A 20,292-nucleotide genomic window follows, 5' to 3' on the forward strand; every position below is an offset into this window, starting at 1 on the left:
TCTCAACTTTATTCATTTATGCTCGAGCAATACCTGAATAGCCAGGTCCTCCTATTGTCGCTGAAGGCTGAAGCTTTAGCGTTTCTAAGAGGTATCCGATTTGCTGGGGACCTTGGTATCACCCCCGTTCATCTTGAAGGCGATGCACAAATGATAGTCCAGCTCCTGTTGGAGAATAACCTCTCTCCCCATGGTGTTTATATAACTGAGTGCACGAGCATTTTACAAGTTTCTCCGTCAACCGCATGAGAAGACAGGCTAATCAGCCAACATAATTCGTTCAAGTTTTAATCAATTCAGAACAGCAAGATCTGGTCCAAACCCAAATATAATCGGAACACAATACTCATAACCAAAACTATATATATAAATGGTTTTTATACAAGAAAAAAAAAAAAGTGTTGCAGATGCTTTTAATCATTCAGTTACATTTCTTGACAAGTAACCATACCACTTCAAGTGTTGAAGATAGAGAATTTACTAAAATGAAAAAAAAAAAAATTAAGCATCTCATATAAATCTCAAGGTACAAATATGTCTCCTCATAAAAACCCTTTACTCTATGTTTGGTTTGAAGAAAAATGTAGGGAAAGGTAGGAAAACCTTTACAAATTTTGTATAAGTTTTCCTCAAACCAAATACAATCTTAATGTCTTAATTTTTTCTATTAAAGTTTATCATTCTCTCTCTCTTACTTCAATATTCAATGTTTGTAATATCTCCCTCCCCCATTTGATCCCTCTATTTCCTCTTAGAAATCTCCAAACCACTTTTGACCCTTCTAGAACATGGGTATAAGTTTAGATAAGTTAGGTGGGGTTAGGAGCCAGCACAAGACTATTTGTAAATATGAACCTCCTTGGCCTAGTACCAAATTGATGCCAAAACCCAAATTCACCACCCCAAGCCTAGCCAAATTTCTACTCAAGCCAGCATGTTAATCTCTTATCATAAAATCTCATAAATCTCAATGTACAAACATGTCTCACCATAAAAAAGATGTCTTAATTTTCTCTATTATAATCTATCATTTCTGTTCTTTAATAAAATTATAAAATTATGGATGATTTACTAGAACACCCCCTATACTTTCTCCCAAATTTACCAACCCAAACCTAATATAATTTAACTCAACCCAAATTAAGTATCTTAATCTCTTATCATAAAATCTGATGACTCAGGGTACAAACGTGTCTCATCAGAAAAGCTGTTTTAATTTTCTCTATTCAAAACTCTCATTACTATCCTTTAATAAAATTATGAGTCATTTACTTGAACATCCCCTTTGGTTTCACGGATTTGCATAAACCCACCCTATAATTTTCATTTTATAATTAAAACAGCCCTATAGTTTGTAACCTATTTACTTAATTAATTGACCTTTTCACTACGAAGTGTTTGTTTTGCCATCTGAGTATAGTAACCTATTTAATTAATTAATTGACCCTTTCACTACGAAGAGTTTGTTTTGCCGACTGAGTATAGTGCCCCTAACACTTCTTTATACAGAAAACAAAATTAATCTAATGGAGCCAAATAAAGTGGTTGCTTGTGTTTTATTAGGGAAAAAATTGGTATTGTTATTTTTATTCCCCTTTTGATTAAACTTATTAAAATGGGCATTAGGGTCAAAACTGTCATTTTCCATTGTCATCTAATAAAAGGTTGATTAAGTAAATCGATTGCAAAATATACGGGTGTTTTAGTCAAACACAAACTATATATATGGTAAGTTTTAGTAAATCCATGAAACTATAGGGGTGTTTTAGTAAATGACCCTAAAATTATTCTCAATTATCTTTCTCACTATCTCACTTTAATACTGGATGTTTGTAACACATCCCCTCCCCCATTAAATCCCTCCATTTCCTCTTAAATATCTTTAAACCCCTTTTGACCCTCTCTAATAAAACACGGGCAGAATGTAGATGGGTTGAGTGAGGTTAAGGGTCCATCCAATACCAACCGTAAACGTGGCCTTGGCCTATAACAAAACTGATATCAAAATTCATATTTCAACCCAAACCTAATCAAAATCCTATTCCACCCCATGAGTCTGCATAAACTTACTTGCTAATGCTTTTAAGATTTGTGAGTTGTGAGGATGGATAGTAGGCATTATATTCTGAGTTATACATACACATATATATAAATTTATACTATATATAGTGTGGATGCATAGTGAAAGATGTTTTAGACTAAAATTACCCTCTATTTATTTGCTTGAGAAAGGGTATAAAAGTCATTTTATTACAATTTTAATATGCCCATATTTGTGTATTTAGTCAATATCTAATTGTAAGGGTTGAAAATATAACTTCAATTATTACTTTCCGCCTCATTTAATCCTCTATCATTAAGTCTTATAATTAAGTTATTAACTCTCATTTTCTTTTATTAAATCCTACGTTTAAGTTATTTTCATTAATAAATGCTACTAATTAGATCTATTTATTTAATAATATAAACCCATATATTTTAAAACCAACTCAAAAACAAAATAATTTTTTTATCCAAGTGGTGGCTAAGCAATTCAACCATCAAAATCAAATTTATCAACCTATGAAGTCATAGTTAGGTAATAATTTTTTTTAAATAGAAATAAATATAAGAAATTATTAAAAATGTAGAAAAATTAGACACATTTATGATATTTCTATTAAATAAATTAAAAAATAAGTGTAATAAACAATAACATTTTATTGATAACGAAAATGAAATACATAATTTAGAATTGACAAAAAATGAGATTACTTTACTATTTGACAAAGATCAATAGTTAAATTTTTGGGTTAAATGTGTTAGCATTTAATGTCATAAATAAATAGTAAAAATTAATAAAATATAAAAAAATACATACATTTTGCAAAAAAAAAATATTTAGGTACATGTATAATATCATATAATTATCATATTAAACAAAAGTAAGCGTGACATATCAAAATTTTTTTACACAAATACAAAAAAATATATATATAGAAAAAATTGCACACATCTATAATTTTATATTTACACTACTATTAAAAATATGAATAAAATTGTGGAACTTTACTTTGATTAAAGTACTCATTTTTGGATTTAGTCTTTATTTAATTGTGAAGTTTAAATTATAAATTGAACTAATACATTTTCACCCCATTCAATTTCTTCTATTTAAATCTAACATTTTTTTTGATAAATGAATAAAAAAGATACACAAAAAAGATAAAACATTACAAAAGAAAAAGAATTTAGCCAAAAAGATAGACTTGTTATACTTGAAACTTTACAACTCGATTTGATTATCATTTGGATGGGGTATTTAATAATAAAAAAATCTAAAAACATTATTATTGTCATTATTATCATATAGAATTGCCACGTAACGCATGCACACTTATTAGTAACTCAAAAAAGGAAAAAAAAAAAGAGACACACACCAAAAAAAAGTGTCCAAAGGATTAACCTATTGGTCTTAACTCTTAAATAACGGTTTACCATCTCCCAAGGATTCTTTTAAGGAAGAATTTTGTATTAATGTGTGGATTAATCCAGCTTATTTAGTCATTAGTATTTCTTTTGATAAAGCCCAGAGGCGATTTATACAGTAGTATGGTTTCACATAAGTATTGAAATTTCATATAATATTTAAGCCTTTTATTGTCTTATTTAAAAAAGGTTGGAGGTTTATTCCTTTGTATTGATGTTCCATTGTACGGGAAATGGGTATTTGCCATCCAATGATATTCAGAGGTATTAATTCATATATAATTAAATATATCTTTGTTTTCTTTTTTTTTTTTGAGAAAAAAAAATATCTTAATTAGAAAACAATTTTAATCACTTTACATATATCATTTATCTAATGGGTTTATTAACTAATATAATAAAATAAGTATCTACAGCCAATAGCCACAAAATGCATGAGAAAGCAGACATCAAAGAGAAAATTCTGCTGTGACTCCAATGAAATGCGAAAACACCAACTTTTTTCAAATAGATTCGAGGCATCACATCAACTGAATTTTTATTTCAATCACTGGCGCAATCACCATTCATTGTGGGGTTGCATGCAACTACGGTTATAACAGTTTTTTCTGACTATTCGTCACTGTGATAAGGAAAGCAAATTCATCATCCAAAAAGAGGAAAGCAACCAAAAATTCGTTATACCATTAGTGGGTTCTAATCTTTTAAGGGACAAGTGTCAAAAAAATTTTTAAACGCTTATTAAACGTGATTACAAGGTTATGCTTACATGATCTGAACTGAGAATTAAGATTTTTTCATATAATCTCCTTGCACCCAACTTACAGCAGTTGCAGTCATATATCTGAAATAATCTCCTGTGTTTGTATGTTTTCATTCATTGTGAAATTCTCTCAAATCTCAATGCAAGGCTGCTGCTGTGAGGACCATTATGTGAAGAAGAAATGGGGATTCTAGTTGGCAAAGACTACCTGTGTCTGATTATAGTGGAAACTTGGGATCAAATCTTCCCTTCACCTGGATTGTAAGAGTTATTAGTTATGTGTTTGGGGATAAGATGAGAATAGATTATCCTACTGTGTGGTCCCATGGAATCAGGAAAAAACTAAAGAGTTTGCATTACAACAACCTTGTTACCAATGTTGTGATAAGCTAGGATCTCTTACCCACAAATTGTTCCCACATCTCAACCCTCAAGCATGATTAAGGTCCCATCCACGACCTCTGCTATATTTGGCTTTTATTTGCAGCAAACCACACAATAATGTTATTAATGCATTTATTATTGATTCTTTTATTATGGTCGATGCATCTTTATCGGCTTTCATCATCTAGTGACAAAGACAAACTCACAATTAGTTATTCCCAAATGCTATTTCTATTTCTATTGGATAACTCTGTAATTAAGAGGGAGAGAGAGAGATATTCTTTGCACTCGTTTCTGACATAGGAGTGCAACTTCTGAATTGAAGTAAATTTGTGCTCTGATTCAATTTTGTAAATATTTGGTAAGAATATCTTTTTTTGCACTGAAAATGAAAGTAACACCGTATTTGGTTGCAGTGTAATTTTATTTGCATTAGTATAAATGCACGGGAGTGCAAATAAAAAAGAAAATGTAAATTTTGGTTTAATTTTGTTTTATTCTTCTTTAGGTCTTATTTTACTTCATTCTTAATGCAACCAAATAAAGTAAGATAAAACTTGAAACAAAAATAAATCAAAACTTGCAGCCAAATCATTTGCACTACCATAGTTTTGCATCAGTGAAAATGAATTTGCACTGCAACCAAATACAGCCTAAATTTATTTTTTTAATAAAGCTGGTTTAAAAAGAAGAATGCAAATACCAGTAAAGTTCAAAACCTTGCATTTGTATTGTAGATATTTATATTTACACCTCCAAACTGAGCCTAAGGCTGTATTTGTTTTTGGTGTAAATATTTATTGATGTAAATGTACACCAATGGAATTCAACACTGACCGATTTAAATGAAGGAACCGCTGTAACTTTGAAAAGTGTAATTATCAGTTGTATTTACAGCGATTATTGATGTAAATCTGTACCGCGAGTGGAGTTTACATCAATTTTCGATGTAAAACTACATTCCATCTAAACGCTAACAAATACGGACTGAGAGTGGAACTTTACACCCAACCAAACGTTTTTACATTCAAAATGGGAGAAAAGTTTGCTTTCAAAAAAGGGAACATTTGTTTGCAAAATCAGTCAATGTTAAAAAGGTGGATTTCAGTATTGAAATCCAGTTATCTATCAAACAAGTCTTGGGGTTCATTTTTAGCCAAATTCCTAAATTATGATGTGACCTAAACAAGTAACCTCTTTTAAAGGTAAATTATTTACAAGGACAAAATGAGAAAATTAATTAAATTCATTTTAGTATTTTCTAAAACAGACAGACTTACCTTGCACCTATTTGTTGTATTCTTATTCAATTCCCATAGCCATATACTATATACCTGGTAAACCTTTTTATTTATTCGTTAAAAACCTCGTTTATATATTTTAACTGTTTGGATATATACTTCTCTGCTACATGTGATATGGTAACAATGAGTGGTATTGTGCAAAAACATCAAAAGATGTGAGAGATGAAATATGAAGGGTAAATCTTTTTCACTTAGGCTGTGTTTGGTTTGATAGAAAAGAAAAATTAAAAATAAAGTTGTAAATCTCCAAAGCTGTATTGATGTAACAATTGGGATTGGGTCCTTACAGAGCGCTCTTTACACTAGCCTTACAGTCACACTCACATCCCATTGTGTATTGGGATTATTTCCCCATTAATAATAAATACAAATATAAGAAATGTTTCCGATGTATGGCCAGGACATGGGGTGAGGTCGGTGTGAGGAGCGGATCCAGACTTTGATGTAACCGGTTGATTATAGGTCTGATTTTGATTGTGAGTGTGTGTTTGTATATCCAAGCCATTGGTGGTTCAAATTAAAACATCTGAATTGTTCAACCCATTCCTAGAGGATAAAATTAATCAGTTTCGTTTCACATATCTTTGACTTTATCAATGAACCATTGGCTTGAACGGTCCAACCATTATAGGGTTGTACAATTCGTTAATTAAAACACTTGTAGCTGATAAAATCCTAGTACACGGGGACAGGACAATGGAGGCTTCTTAGATCAAGGGCTTGTTTCATGATTGCATAGTAAGGTTGGATTGATTTAATTAAGCATGCAAAGTTGATCCGGTCCATTGATTAATCTGATAAACCCCCCTCCCAGAAAAAATACTAATTAAATGAATTAAATGTAATTAATTTATTAAGTAGCGGTTGAACAATCTATACTGAGTAGTTGGTTTTATTATAGCACCAAAATTCTTAACAACCTCATAGCACACAGAGAAGACTCTAATAAAACTTATCTTGGATCAACATACAAAGCTGACTGGTGCACCTAAATTTGAACCCCTTCCCTTTTTTTTTTTTTAATTGAAAGCTGAATGACTTATATATATTACCCTTGTTTAATAAATTCCACATTGGCATCCTAGCTAAGCGGTATTTGGTTCGTCTGTAGTTTTATGGTTGATCATCAAGAAGTTGCTTGTCGCATTAGTTATTCGTCATCAATTTACACATTGCTTAAGCAAGCCAGTTCATACTTCATAGAGGAAAAACTAATTATACTTTTTTTCATTAAGGCTCAGTTTGGGAGGAGTATAAATACAAATATGTATAATATAAATACATACAAAATAATATAAAATTCAAGATTTTGTACTCTACATATTTGTATTTGTACTTGTTCTAAATTGAGTCGAATACAAATATAAATATATATAAAATATAAGTTTTTATATTCTATAAATTTGTATTTATACTCTTTCCAAACTAAACCTAATGGGTTGTTGATATCAAAAGTTTCATTCTTATCCAATGAACTAAACACCCCTTAATGCATACACACAATGTTGTTTTTGTGGCCAAACTCACTCTTCTTCTGAATGATCTCATCATCCATTTATTGATGATTTCAAGTGGATCTTATTTGATCAATTTGGAAGTAATTAATATCCATTTTAATTTTAAAGTATGCTACTACAGCTTTAGGTTTTTTGGCAAGTTGAAATATTATTAATAGAGAGCAACACTACATAAGCAAGCCTAACAGATAGGCAGCTAGCGAAAAAAAAAAAAAACAGAAAATAGACAAACCATATAGCTTATGATATTCGAAACAACATTTTTTTCTTCTAAACTTGATAAAAATGAGTAAAAGGACAAGAAAAGACTTGCAGGCTCAGGCTTAAAAATTCTCTCACAAGATTGGGAAGTAGAATCTCCTTTCTCAAATGATAATGTCCTCTCAAGCCTTTTGTACTAGCTTTGAATACCAAAGCATCTCTCTCTAAATTGGGAAGTAGAGTCTCCTTTTTAAAAATGGTAATGTCCTCCCAAGCCCTTTTGTATTAGATTGAATGCTAAAGCATCTCTCTTTCTCTGAACAGTATAAGCATTTACCAGAAGATGGGAAAATGTTAAGGCTTAGTTTGAAAAGAATACAAATGCAAATATGTACAACTTAAATACATATAAAATAATATAAAATATAAGGTTTTGCACTCTACATATTTGCATTTGTACTCTTTCCAAACATAGCCTAAATAAACTCATATACATTGTAACAAAGCAATATGGGTGTAACTCAAGTCGGCCCAATACAAAATCCCAACCCGGGCACACCCAAGTTGCACCCTTACAAAATAGGGTGATTTCTCGGGAACCATTAATTTCAGCCAATGTTTTCGAATCTCAATTGACCTAGATGGTCAGACAATTTGGCCTAGGAACCATTTAGGCAACCAATTCCATTTTACCCCAAACTTGTCTTTGGTCAACAATCCGTTGATTTAGACGGTTAAATCATCAATCCATTCAATGGTTTTTTACTATTTTTTATTTTTTGTTAAAATAGGCCATTCATTCAAACTGAATGGTCGAACCATTGATCAAGAACGATTCTGATTTTAGGTCAGTTTTTAAAACTTTGATCTCAGCCATTGGTTCGTCTGCACGTAAGTAAGTAGCAAATAGCAATACTACATGGACCTTGATCTCAGCTTAGTTGTTTGCCGTGCAATTGAACTTAGGCGTTGTTTGGTAAATAAGTTAAGGTATTGCTAAGTGAACTTAGGCATTGTTTGTTTGTTGTGCAATTTTATTTGCAGTGGTGCAACAGTACAGAAGTACAAATAAGTTGACCGTAAATTCTGATGATTCTTTTTAAACATATATATATTTTTTTTGGCTGCAAACTCTTGTTTTAAATGTTATTGTTTTGTTTGTTTTCACTCCGCAGTAAAATAAGGAAAAACTCTAAAAACCCAAAATAAAAATAAACCATAATTTATTAATTTGCAGTCTTTTCATTTACACCGCCGTACATTTGTATTAGATCAATCGGACGATCCGAAGCTGTTGAACGTGAGATAACATCATGGAATACATATCGAGGAGAAAAGTTACTTAGTTATAATCAAAACTGATTGGATCAGACGGACAATCCACGACGACACAAATGATCAGTTGGGTATGTCCCACAACTATTGTCGAAAAGCTGATTATGACGGGGATCCTATATTCACAAAAGAGATGAATACTCATCCAACGGTTTTAACTGTAATTGCATACGATTTTATGTACAAAATGTTGTACTGTAAAATCAATCACACCGTAGACGGTAGACCTCGATCGGACGGAGCAGTATACCTAACCTAACTTATTAATAAGTTCCAACCCCACCACGTGAAAAGCACTTAAGAAAATCAATAAGAATTAAAAGAAAAACAGCGAAAAGACAAGAAAATAAAAAAGGAAAGGCCACCTCAAGACAAGAACAATTTATCTGCTTGCTTTCTGTTGCACTGTCCCTCCGCTCTACTCCTGTCCGGATTTCTTTCCCTTCCCGCTCTGCAATCATCTCTTCCCATGTTAACCTGTTCCAAGGATCACCGGGAGACATGCAGAGCGGCTGCAGGGGGGTCTCTTCTTTTGTTCATCATCTCAACCTTTGTCCTCAGTTGCCGTGCTTGCTCTAACGGGAATTGTCAGGTTTGATCTCTGATCAGATTAAGCACAACCTGAAATTGTTTAGTCTCTTTACTTCTCATTTTTCCCAAATCCCAACTTTAATTATACTCCAAATTCTCAGTTTCTCGACTCGTGTTCCACTCCTACCGACTGTGGACCTGGTCTGTACTGCGGCAACTGCCCTGCGAGCGGGAAGACAGAGCCCACTTGCACCAGAGGCCAGGCCATCCAGCCGACATCATTTGTATGTTCTTCCTTTTCTTCTTGGGTTTGTTTTTCCGATACAATTCCTTTCAGATTCTATGCTCTTAACTCATTCTTCTTATTTATTCTGATGTGGTATCTGAGTTACCGTGTTCTGGGTGTTGGTAGATTCCGGGGCTTCCCTTCAACAAGTATTCATGGCTGGTGACCCACAACTCGTTCTCTATTGTTGACGCACCGCCCCTGCCCGGTGTCCAGAGGATGACATTTTATAATCAAGAAGACTCTGTTTCTAATCAGTTGAGGGTATGCACCAATAACTAGAATCCTTCTCTCCAAAATTTCAATTCATCGGAGTGATTGTTTCTTCTTTTGGCAACTAATTTAGTTTTCAAATTCTGGGACTTGTTTAGAATGGTGTAAGAGGGTTGATGTTGGACATGTATGATTTCGAGGACGATGTTTGGCTCTGCCATTCGATGCGTGGACAATGCTACAACTTCACTGCTTTTGTAATCTAAACTTCGGTTTAACCAATTCAGTTGTAATCTAAACTTCTTTTGCAAATGATCTTACTACTGTGTGCTGCGTGCATTTTCAGGAACCTGCAATCAACACCTTGAAGGAAGTAGAGGCATTTTTGAGTGAAAACCCATCGGAGATTGTGACCATTATAATTGAGGACTATGTGCATACGCCTAAGGCATTGACAAGGCTTTTCACTAATGCTGGATTACTAGAGTATTGGTTTCCTGTCTCAAAGATGCCAAAGAAGGGTGAGGATTGGCCTACTATTACTGACATGGTTGCAGAGAATCACCGACTCCTGGTCTTCACCTCTGATGCTTCCAAGGAAGCTGACGAAGGAATTGCATATCAGTGGAAGTACATTCTGGAAAATGAGCGTAAGCACAAAAACTTTCATGAGTTTGAAGTTTTGATGTTATATTTGTTTTATAGTGCAATCATGTTTTGATTTTCAGCTGGAGATCCTGGTTTTGTACAAGGTTCATGTTCCAACAGAAAGGAGTCACAACCACTAAATTCAAGAAGTGCATCCCTGTTTCTACAGAACTACTTCCCTACGTTTCCAGTAGAATCTGAAAGCTGCAAAGAGAACTCAGCTACACTTATTGGGATGGTCGGTACTTGTTACAAAGCAGCTGGAAATGTGATGCCTAACTTTGTTGCCATAAACTTTTACATGGTATTATAACTTTTTTATTTCTAGAAGGGAAATATATAGATAAATATATGAAAATTCGGCACCCTGATGGGAAACTCAAATATTGCAGAGGAGTGATGGAGGAGGTGTTTTTGATGCTCTCGACAGAATGAATGGACTGACTTTATGTGGGTGTAGTACTGTTACCGCTTGCCAGGTTTATGACTATGCTTATCCATTTCAGTTGTTTATGAACTTTCACTCCATCACGTGAAAGAGTAGCATATGGAAGTACATGTTCTTGGTTCAATAGTGATTCAATTCAATGATTCATCCACCTACTATGGAGATTGTTTATAGTCTTTTAAACTGTATTTAGATAATCATAAGGCAATAAATTTGATGGTTAGGATCATCTTGATGGGTCAATTGGACCTATGATATATCATGGAGGATGCCTTCATCCAACCCTCTCATAATGACATGAATATTATTTCATGTATTTCCTTCAAAGAGTCACTCCCCTGATGAAACTTTTGCAGGTTGGAGCACCAAAGGGATCATGCAAGGAAACTGCTGCAACTAATAGAACTCCTACAGCAAGGACTGGAAGCAGCTTTTCTGGATATGTTCAGTTATCTAGTTCTACTTCACCAAACCATTTTTTAAATCTCTTGATTCTTAACTTATTTTGCCTTTCACTGATGGCATTTTTGTCATTGTAACTATTAACATCACAAGATAGATGATTGATTTCTACTCTATATAGCCTTGCAAGCCATTACATAAATTTTGGGCTTTAGAACAAGTTGACTAAATTTCTGCATTGGCTAGTGGAAGGTTGAGACAGGCTAGCTGGAATACTAAACGTAACTGTGGAAGCAACAACTCTTTTGAGTTCTCAGGCGAAAGTTGAAAGTTGAGGTGGGATTTGTTTTGGGGATTTTTGGTAGATAGAAGTCAAGAGACACCAAAATACCAATGTATCAAAATGGTGGTTCAGGTATATGCCACTTTAGGAGTTATCTTATTGATCGTGCTTCAGCACTGTGAAATTGAAATACAAATGAATCTATTATTGTCACTATTGTATGAGAAATATCACAGTTTTCTGTTCCGTTCTTCTCTTCGGCAGGAGGTCTTGATGAGCTATCACTTTCTTCTTCATTTCTTTATTGATGAACCTAATCTTTTTCCTGCGAACATCAGTGCTTGGAATTTGAAAACAATTGAGGCAGATAATAGTTAGTTAGAACTGCATTTTCATTGAACCCTTCTAAATTTACTTGTTTGATAGCTAAACTTTTGATTTCAACTGAAACATACGATGTTTATGGTGAGGAAGCTCATGCTTTCAATCAATCTGTTTGCCGGGCTATATGCTTATACAAGGTACTAGGTAGAAGGAGACCACAAAATGTGTTGTCTGAGATATGTTATTGATATTGTTTGTCCTTCTACCTTATACCTTGTTCATTACCAGAGGGAAAACATGACAATTCTATTGAAAGTTGTGATGAATACCCAAATGTTTATCTAAGAGAAAGAAATTCCATCCACATTTGACTTACAAATTTGGAGTAAATTCTACAAATTTAGATGCAATACCCAAATGTTTAACTTAGGAAAGAGAAATTTTAGAGGACTAATGGTTATTACTGATACTTATGTTTACAGTGTTTTTACAATGCAAAAATTTATGTAATGGCTTAGAGAGTCTCTTACAGATTAAGAAGAAATTCTAATCCCTAATGACTACCTGGAACTGGAATATCCTGTTCTCCTTCCTTTAATTCTCGAGGAAATATTGTACTCCTTTTCTTGTCCCACCTTCTTTTTCTTTAGGATAAATCTTTATTATTGAAAAAGCAAAAACTACAAATCCATTCTTAAATCTGATGTCATTTGAAAATGGATAAATTGAGACAGCATCTAGCACTAAACTGCATCAGTATTGGAACCTTACTAGCATTAGATATCTCTTGGTGTTTTTTAGATACTGGAAAATATTGCATATATTGGCCGGAAATGTATTAAAATGACATCAGATTCAAAAATATGGCAAGGGTTTTGAGAAATACATTGAAATGGTGGTATAGAGTATGTATTTGAATATAGTACAGAAAAGTTAATTTATTATTATTTGTTGTTATAGACTCATATATCGAATAAGTTTATCAACTAGGAAGAGGTACGTATTGGTGTTCATGAAATTCTGGTAGCCAGAATACATCTTTTCATTGTTTTGCATTGTTGAAGTAGTTGACTGATATCAATTATCAAATATAGATTACCAAACTAACTCAAACAACATCCATGCGGAGAAAACTTTATGTGGGAGTCACTATCCGCTAGGAGTTATTCTTGTAGGCACTTTTATTTGATTTGGTTGCTACGAATTAAGAACCCTAAGAGAGTCTTGACCTTTGATTTTGTATAACAGTAGTAGGGTAACATTGGGAAATTCCAAAGTCATTATCCACTAGGAGTTATTCATGTAGGAACTTTTAGTTGATTTGGTCACTACAAATTAAGAACCCTAAGAGAGTCTTGACCTTTGATTTTGTATAACAGTAGTAGGGTAACATTGGGAAATTCTAACTTCCCTTTCTACATGATAAATTGGGAATTTAATTTGTGGATCCGGTGTACATGCATCATAGGTTGACTGTTCTGATGAATTTGCACTGGACCAATGTGTGTCTCTGTACAACATTGGGTACAATTTTGTTTATAACATGTCACAGGTTAGGTTTGCATCCAGTCCACCCTTCCCAAGACCCTAGATAGCTGGGACCAACATTGTGTAATGGCTCTTAATGTGTGTGTTTACAGTGCAAAGAGTGAGTGGAGAGGGGGAATAAACATAAATATGCAAGAATTGGGGGAACTGACATTGGGATACAAAACCCCTACACCATGTCTGCCTTGATTGGTGTTTCAGAAATACTTTAGATTTTTCCCCTCCTCTTAGATGGAGATTTGTAGGAAAACACTACTGGGTGCATAGTTTGATGCTTGTGTATTCAATATTGTACAAATTTTTAGGTTAGTAAACTGATGATTGACTTCTTGGCAAAACCTAAAGTTAAACTTTTTAGTATTACTTTTTCTTTTTGGGTTACAACATGACCATTTGGACAGAGTTAACTTCCCATCTTGACTAAGTTGGGAAGAGTTAATGGACTGTATTCCATTCTATTGGCCCTCTTTATCCTGCCCCATCAACCTAAATTTTGGTGGTTCAATCCCATATAGAGCTGGTCTAGTTGTACTGGTCACTCTCGTACGAGTTACAGTCTGGTGTGAATGGGTGTTGAGTTGTGCATTGAATTCTTTTTGTGGCCTGCTTCATGACCTGACCCAACATTTGTGGAGAAAAACCTGAAGATGGAAAATTTATTGAGATCTCTGGTAGATGCAGAAGGCTTGGATTGGATTGTCAGGGTATGGAGGTGGGGGAAGGGGAATTTCTAGACCCGACCCTTGTTTGTTGTTTATGGGCCAGATCCAAATATATTATGTTGGGGTCTCTCTCATATTTGTATGCCATTCTATTGGGCATGAGGAGAGGCAGGTCAACCTTGTACTTTAGGATTTTTCTGTGACAGAGGTAGCTCAACCTTGTACCTTCCTTTACAGTTAATATAGTGGATTTTCTGTTCCTCCTTTGCCTGTGGACATAGGCCAAAGGCAAAACTCATATCTCTGTTCTGCTTTGTTTTACTGTGTCATTCGAATCTGTGTTTCTAGGTTTTGTGCAACAATGGGAAATCTCTTATTTACTTTATATGGAAAGGAAGCTAAGATATTTTAGAGTCCTAATGGTCAGCTAGAGATGTTATTTAGTGAGGGAATTTTTTGTTAAATCACTTTTTGTAAGTATATGTGTGTGAGTACTTATTTCACGGGGGAACTTTTGTATTATGTTTGTTAAGTGTGGTTATTACAATGGTACTAGCGGAGTCCTTTAAACATTAGAAGCTACCATTCTTGGATCATAACGGTTTGATTAGTAGCACTATTATCTCAAAATGTTGGACACTAGAAGCAACTGACTTATTTTTAACTGCTTGCCCCCACTTAGGTTCTTAGCAGCTCTCAAATCTTGAGCATACATCCTGAAGCAATTTTTGGTTCATTAATGTCTGTGCAGGAAATCTACACTCTATTTGTTGGGATAAGTCAACCTTCCATAAGTTGCAACAAAATTGTTAAGAGAACATTAGGGTTTCATATTATCAAAAGATGTTGTAGGTCACTGTGGACCAGTTCACACTAATGGAGTTGGAAATAAGACTGTGTGGAGAGTGGTGTGGAATTGTTGATGTGTGAAGTGTGAACTACTGAGATTTTTTGTGGCACAACAATCACCAAATATATTACTATATAATGGCCATTCGTGTGTGTAATGCAATTGGTGTTGTTTCTCTGTTTGAGAGGAATTACTTACTGTAATTACCAATTGTTGCTCTAGACCCCTGGAATGATCAAATCGAAAACCTCAATTACAAAGCTATGAGTACATTTCTAGACACTGCAAGCTACTTAAGAGTGCATAATTACTTCTTTGGATGCCATGTGAAACGAAATGTGTCTGATGTGGTTTTCTTTGACATCTTAGAGAACAAGTTAGCCACATCAAATGGATCTATTCCCAGCTTCAAATAAGAAATTGGGATAAAGGTCATTTCAAGTTTGTTTGATAATTATTAACACACAGTGAGTGTTTGAAAATGAACTCATCAAATCTGAAATTCCAAAATAAATTTGTTTCAGGTGATACTGTGGGTCCAAATGCTAAGCAAAATTATGAAATGATCATCTATCAGTTTTTTCATATGGCATCTCTACTGGTAGTAGAAAGATGTTCCAGTATTTACATAATAGACTGAAAAAAGCACTTCATTTTTTTATTTATTATTGTCTTAAATCCATTTTTATATTTGCTTACCGTTAATCTTCTATCCAGCCCCGATAGATGATTTTAGTTTGGATTTTTCAGGTTTACTTGTAGGAACATCTGAGGTGTAGCTGTCGGAGGTAGAAGTGTATGGTTTGGTTTAGATGGAAATGATCATCAATTCCCTTTCTCCCTTTTCTACTGAGACACAACAACTTTAGGTTTGGGTTCAAATCTGATTCATCAGCCACCGCATTCGTTCAATCCTGCTCCTTTTCTGCATTACATGCTTTATGACTATAGAAGGATAGGAGACCATAAATGAGTAAATGACCACAGAATTGTGCAGGGTAAGGACCTAACAAACAACAAATCTGCCAAGTTATGGGCATGAGACATACAAGATCATACCCAAACATAAGTTACTGCAAATCTAGAGTTCAGCTGAATTGAGCATGTTAGGGCCTGGCTTGGGCAAGAGCGCAAGCTACGACTATCCAACCCGGCTTCCCCAAAACCCAAGTAGGCTCACCCTTTATCAGGCTTTTGGTTCCTGAAGAGTTGAGCCATCACAAGTTAAAAACACCCTATCTAGACAGAATTCCATTCGGCAGTCGGCACTGATCACCATTTCAGGGCATCTTTTTTTTTGCGGAAAAAAAAGGTGGTGAAATTTTTTAAGGAATTTCTTAGGCTCCATTTGGTTTGTGGGAAGATTTGAGTGGAATGGGATGAGATGGAATGATAATGTGTAAAATTTTCCGTTATCATTGTTTGGTTTATAGAAAGGAAATTAGTGGGCATAATCCTTTTTACATGTTTGTTTTGTGGAAAGAAAACAAGACCTATCCAAGAGGATAGAGGGGAAGAAGAAGAAAACACCAGGTTGATGCATCCTAAATTTGTTATCAGATGAGTAGTTGTAGTACGAATAGGGAGGAGGAAAGCAGAATAAAGCCCACAAGCAGAGAGCGCTAGACAACCTAACTGCTGCGATGGTAAACAACACACAAGCTCCAACAGCACACGAGCTCAATAATTGTTGGCTGTTCAATATTTCTGGATTGCAAGCTATGTATTGGCACACATTCGCTGATAAGTTTGGTACAACCACACCACAATAAAACACTGAAAACCATACCTCCTGTGTATTTGGCCCTCTCTATTTTCTGATGCTACACTACTTATTTCCACTATTCTTGTGAGTTGTGACATGGAAAACCAGGGAGAAAATGAAAAAGAAAGAGAATGGAGTTTCAGTCCGGCCAAACCTTCACACGGAGACATTGAAGAAAATAACTAGGTCTCCAACCATTGAAAGGGGGAAATAAATGGGATGGGGAAGAAGAAAGAATGGGCCAAAAAACAAAGGGTTCGACTATGATATGGAAAAGATTTGATATCTAAAAATTTTCTGACCAATCAACTGGAATCATAAACGTAACCAATCAGATGGTGTTTATTAAAATTCATGGGTGGGTTTTGATTGGTCAAAACTCATACCATACCATATCTTTTCCACATCATAGATTTTCCCATTTCAACTATGATATGGAAAAGACATAATATCCAAAAAGCAATTGACCAATAAACCAGAATCATAAACGTGGTAGGGAGCATAATGTTATTTATCAAAATTCATGGGTGGGTTTTCCCTAAAGCAAAACCCATAATTCACATTCAATTAGTTATAAAGGCACTAAAAAACAATTAATTTTGGCCGCCCAAAAAGAACTACAGAGCATTTGGGATGAAAATATGAATAATGTGATATTTAATCAAATGCAAAATAAAAAAATACGGATGGTGATACTTAAATAATTTTTTTTCATAAATCTACCGTCGAGAATCCGATTCCTACCAAGCCAGGTAGAAATAATCTCGTAACGAGATTCTGTATATACCAAACTAGACACGGTGGATTCATTTCGTTCGTGACCATAGATGGCAAGAACTCCATACTCGAATTCCTGGGTAGTTATTCTTTCTTTATTATTACTCTTGCTAACAGAGGGAGTTGACAATAGATCGGCGAAGCAGGGAACAAAGAGGGAACACTTGTACGAGGCACAGTTGTACTCTCCATGAGACACTTGTATCTGATTTTATCCATTTTCCAATAAAATTACTTCATCTAATAAAAAAAAAAAGGGAGAATTGACAAAAAAATCAGTTTCAGGAAGCTCCAAATAAAGCCTTTTGCGTCTCGCGCATAAAAACACAGGAAGACACAAAAGACATGCATCTGCCAAACTAACTTCTAACTGTTCAGATCTTCATGCAAAAGTTCAATATGCCTTTTGACTGTCAGATTTACCAGAAGATTCAGTGTTGCCTGGACTTGAAAAGAATACAAATACAAATATGTACAGTGCACTAGCATGCAAAATAATACAATATATAAGGTTCTGCACTCTACATATTTGCAATTATACTCCTTCCGAACTGAGACTAGATTCAATTTGAAAAGAGTGCAAAATCTTGTACTACTTGTAGAGTGCAAAATGTTGTATTTGTACTGCATATATTAATTAGTATTGTACTATTTCCAAACTGAGCCTAAGCGACACTATCATTTTCTGTTTTGTCTTATCTGACATAAATTTACAGTTGAGGCTTTTGAATTTTTTACAGTTAAGGCTCAGTCTAGGTAGAATGCAAATACAAATACGTACACTACAAATACAAGGTTTTGCACTGAATATATTTGCATTTGCACTCTTCACAAACTGAGCCGACCGTACAATATGGCATTTTTCTTGTCAACAAATATATGTGTATGTGTGTGCATTTTTTTCATGGTCCAGAACACTCCCGGTTTCAACTTTCAACTAATCAGCAACTCCCTTCTCATTAACAGCACACACTAAAACACTGAAATACAATAATCAATTGGATTCAAGCATCAGCAAATACATTTATATTGAGTATGGATGGGCTTACAAGATTACTAAAAAGCTGAAGGGAAGCATAAATTTCAGGGTAATAGACTTTTTTATCAATATTCAGGATAATAGACTATTAGTGTAGTTAGAAGTGCTTCTAAAGTAAAGTATCTTCTTTTTGCTGATTATCTATTTTATGGTAAATTGGTAGAGCATCTACGAGAGAAGCAGCGAAAATTTTTATAGGTACTTAATCATTTTCAACAATCATCTGGATAAGTTTTAAACTTTCAGGAATCAGAATGTTCGGAACAGTAACTTCATTGCTAGTTAAGAATCAAGAGAATAATAAGTCTATCACTTCCCATAGAAATTCCATTCACTGGAATCCAGATGAAGAGTCTAGTAGGTTGTCTGCCTGTCCCAACCTCCTACTGAGTATTTCAAATTTAACTGTATGGTTGTATTCTTTTTTTTCGGGGGGGTATTTAACTGTATGGTTGTATAGTTCTTTCATCTTTGGATTCTTATGGTACTTTGTAAGATGTGATAATGGTTCATTTTCTGCAGGTTTAGGTGGCTTATCAAAAATATAACTAATTAACTACAGGTGTTTTGGAAATGAAGAAAGCTATTTTGATGGTCCTTAAATTTGCTTTAGATCAACAGTGGAAACATGATGTCATTGAGTCTGGTTCTATTGTTGCTATCTCTGGGCTTAACAATGATTCCGTGTCCTCTCTATGATCCTATTATTATAATTTGAACCTTGTTAAACTTTTATGCTTTAACTTTGAGAACCACGCTTTTAGTTATGTTAAAAAACAGGGTAATAGTACTGTTCACCTTGTAGCACAAAAGGCTAAAAACTTTTCAACCTTAGATGGTTTGGTTTCATCCTCCTATATGACTATGAGAAACCTTTTATTTTATTCAGACTTGTATGATGCTGTTGGTTAATTTTATGTTTTGTTTATTCAGAAAAAAAAAAGGTAACAATAAATGCATTACTAAAAAACACCAACAAAGATAAAACTACATGCACCAAGAATAGAAACGACAAATGGGTCTACCAGAAAACATGGCATACCTTCCATCATCAAGCTATCAGTGATATACATTAGCAGATGCTGATAGAGTTTAAACAGACAGAACTTGGGGAAATAAAAAGGTGAGAAACTAAGAACATCATTGCTCTCCCGGCTAGTCCCAGCAGCCTATCAGGGAGTAAACTCCTAAAAGGCTAGAGATGTTTCACAACAAAAAAAATGACGTGAATCCTAATTCCCAAAGAAACAGTTGACTACAATCTATCTAACTCAAGAATAAGTACTTTCATAGAACACTAGCTCGCTTTAGTACAACCCCGAGAGGAAAAAATAGGCAGGATCATCTATACAACTTTAAAACCCTAAATTACCGCTAAAGCGACAAAAATCTAAGATGGAATAACAAACTAGCATTGCAAAAATCAAATGAAAAGGGAAAAACCGATTTCGTAAATCATTTTCCACTTGAGAAAAGCATAAGCACTTTTCAATTTAAACCCAAGGCCCTAATTCATCATCCAACATTAAATATGCCGTAAAAAA

The 20,292-nt window shown here is 34.2% G+C and overlaps 1 protein-coding gene across 1 annotated transcript; it reads left to right on the plus strand.

Moving 5' to 3' along the window:
• The first annotated feature begins 9,349 nt into the window (after window positions 1-9,349).
• LOC104606676 (PLC-like phosphodiesterases superfamily protein) lies at window positions 9,350-12,029 on the plus strand. The gene is made up of 8 exons (XM_010272002.3): window positions 9,350-9,564; window positions 9,665-9,787; window positions 9,916-10,053; window positions 10,161-10,259; window positions 10,349-10,652; window positions 10,731-10,954; window positions 11,043-11,129; window positions 11,455-12,029. Exons 1-8 carry the CDS (start codon window positions 9,442-9,444, stop codon window positions 11,635-11,637), a joined length of 1,281 nt encoding a protein of 426 aa, XP_010270304.1. The 5' UTR covers window positions 9,350-9,441; the 3' UTR covers window positions 11,638-12,029.
• The last annotated feature ends 8,263 nt before the right edge of the window (window positions 12,030-20,292 follow it).

This window comes from Nelumbo nucifera, chromosome 5 (assembly GCF_055504915.1).
Source record: "Nelumbo nucifera cultivar China Antique chromosome 5, China Antique-T2T, whole genome shotgun sequence".
Classification (NCBI taxonomy): Eukaryota; Viridiplantae; Streptophyta; class Magnoliopsida; order Proteales; family Nelumbonaceae; genus Nelumbo; species Nelumbo nucifera.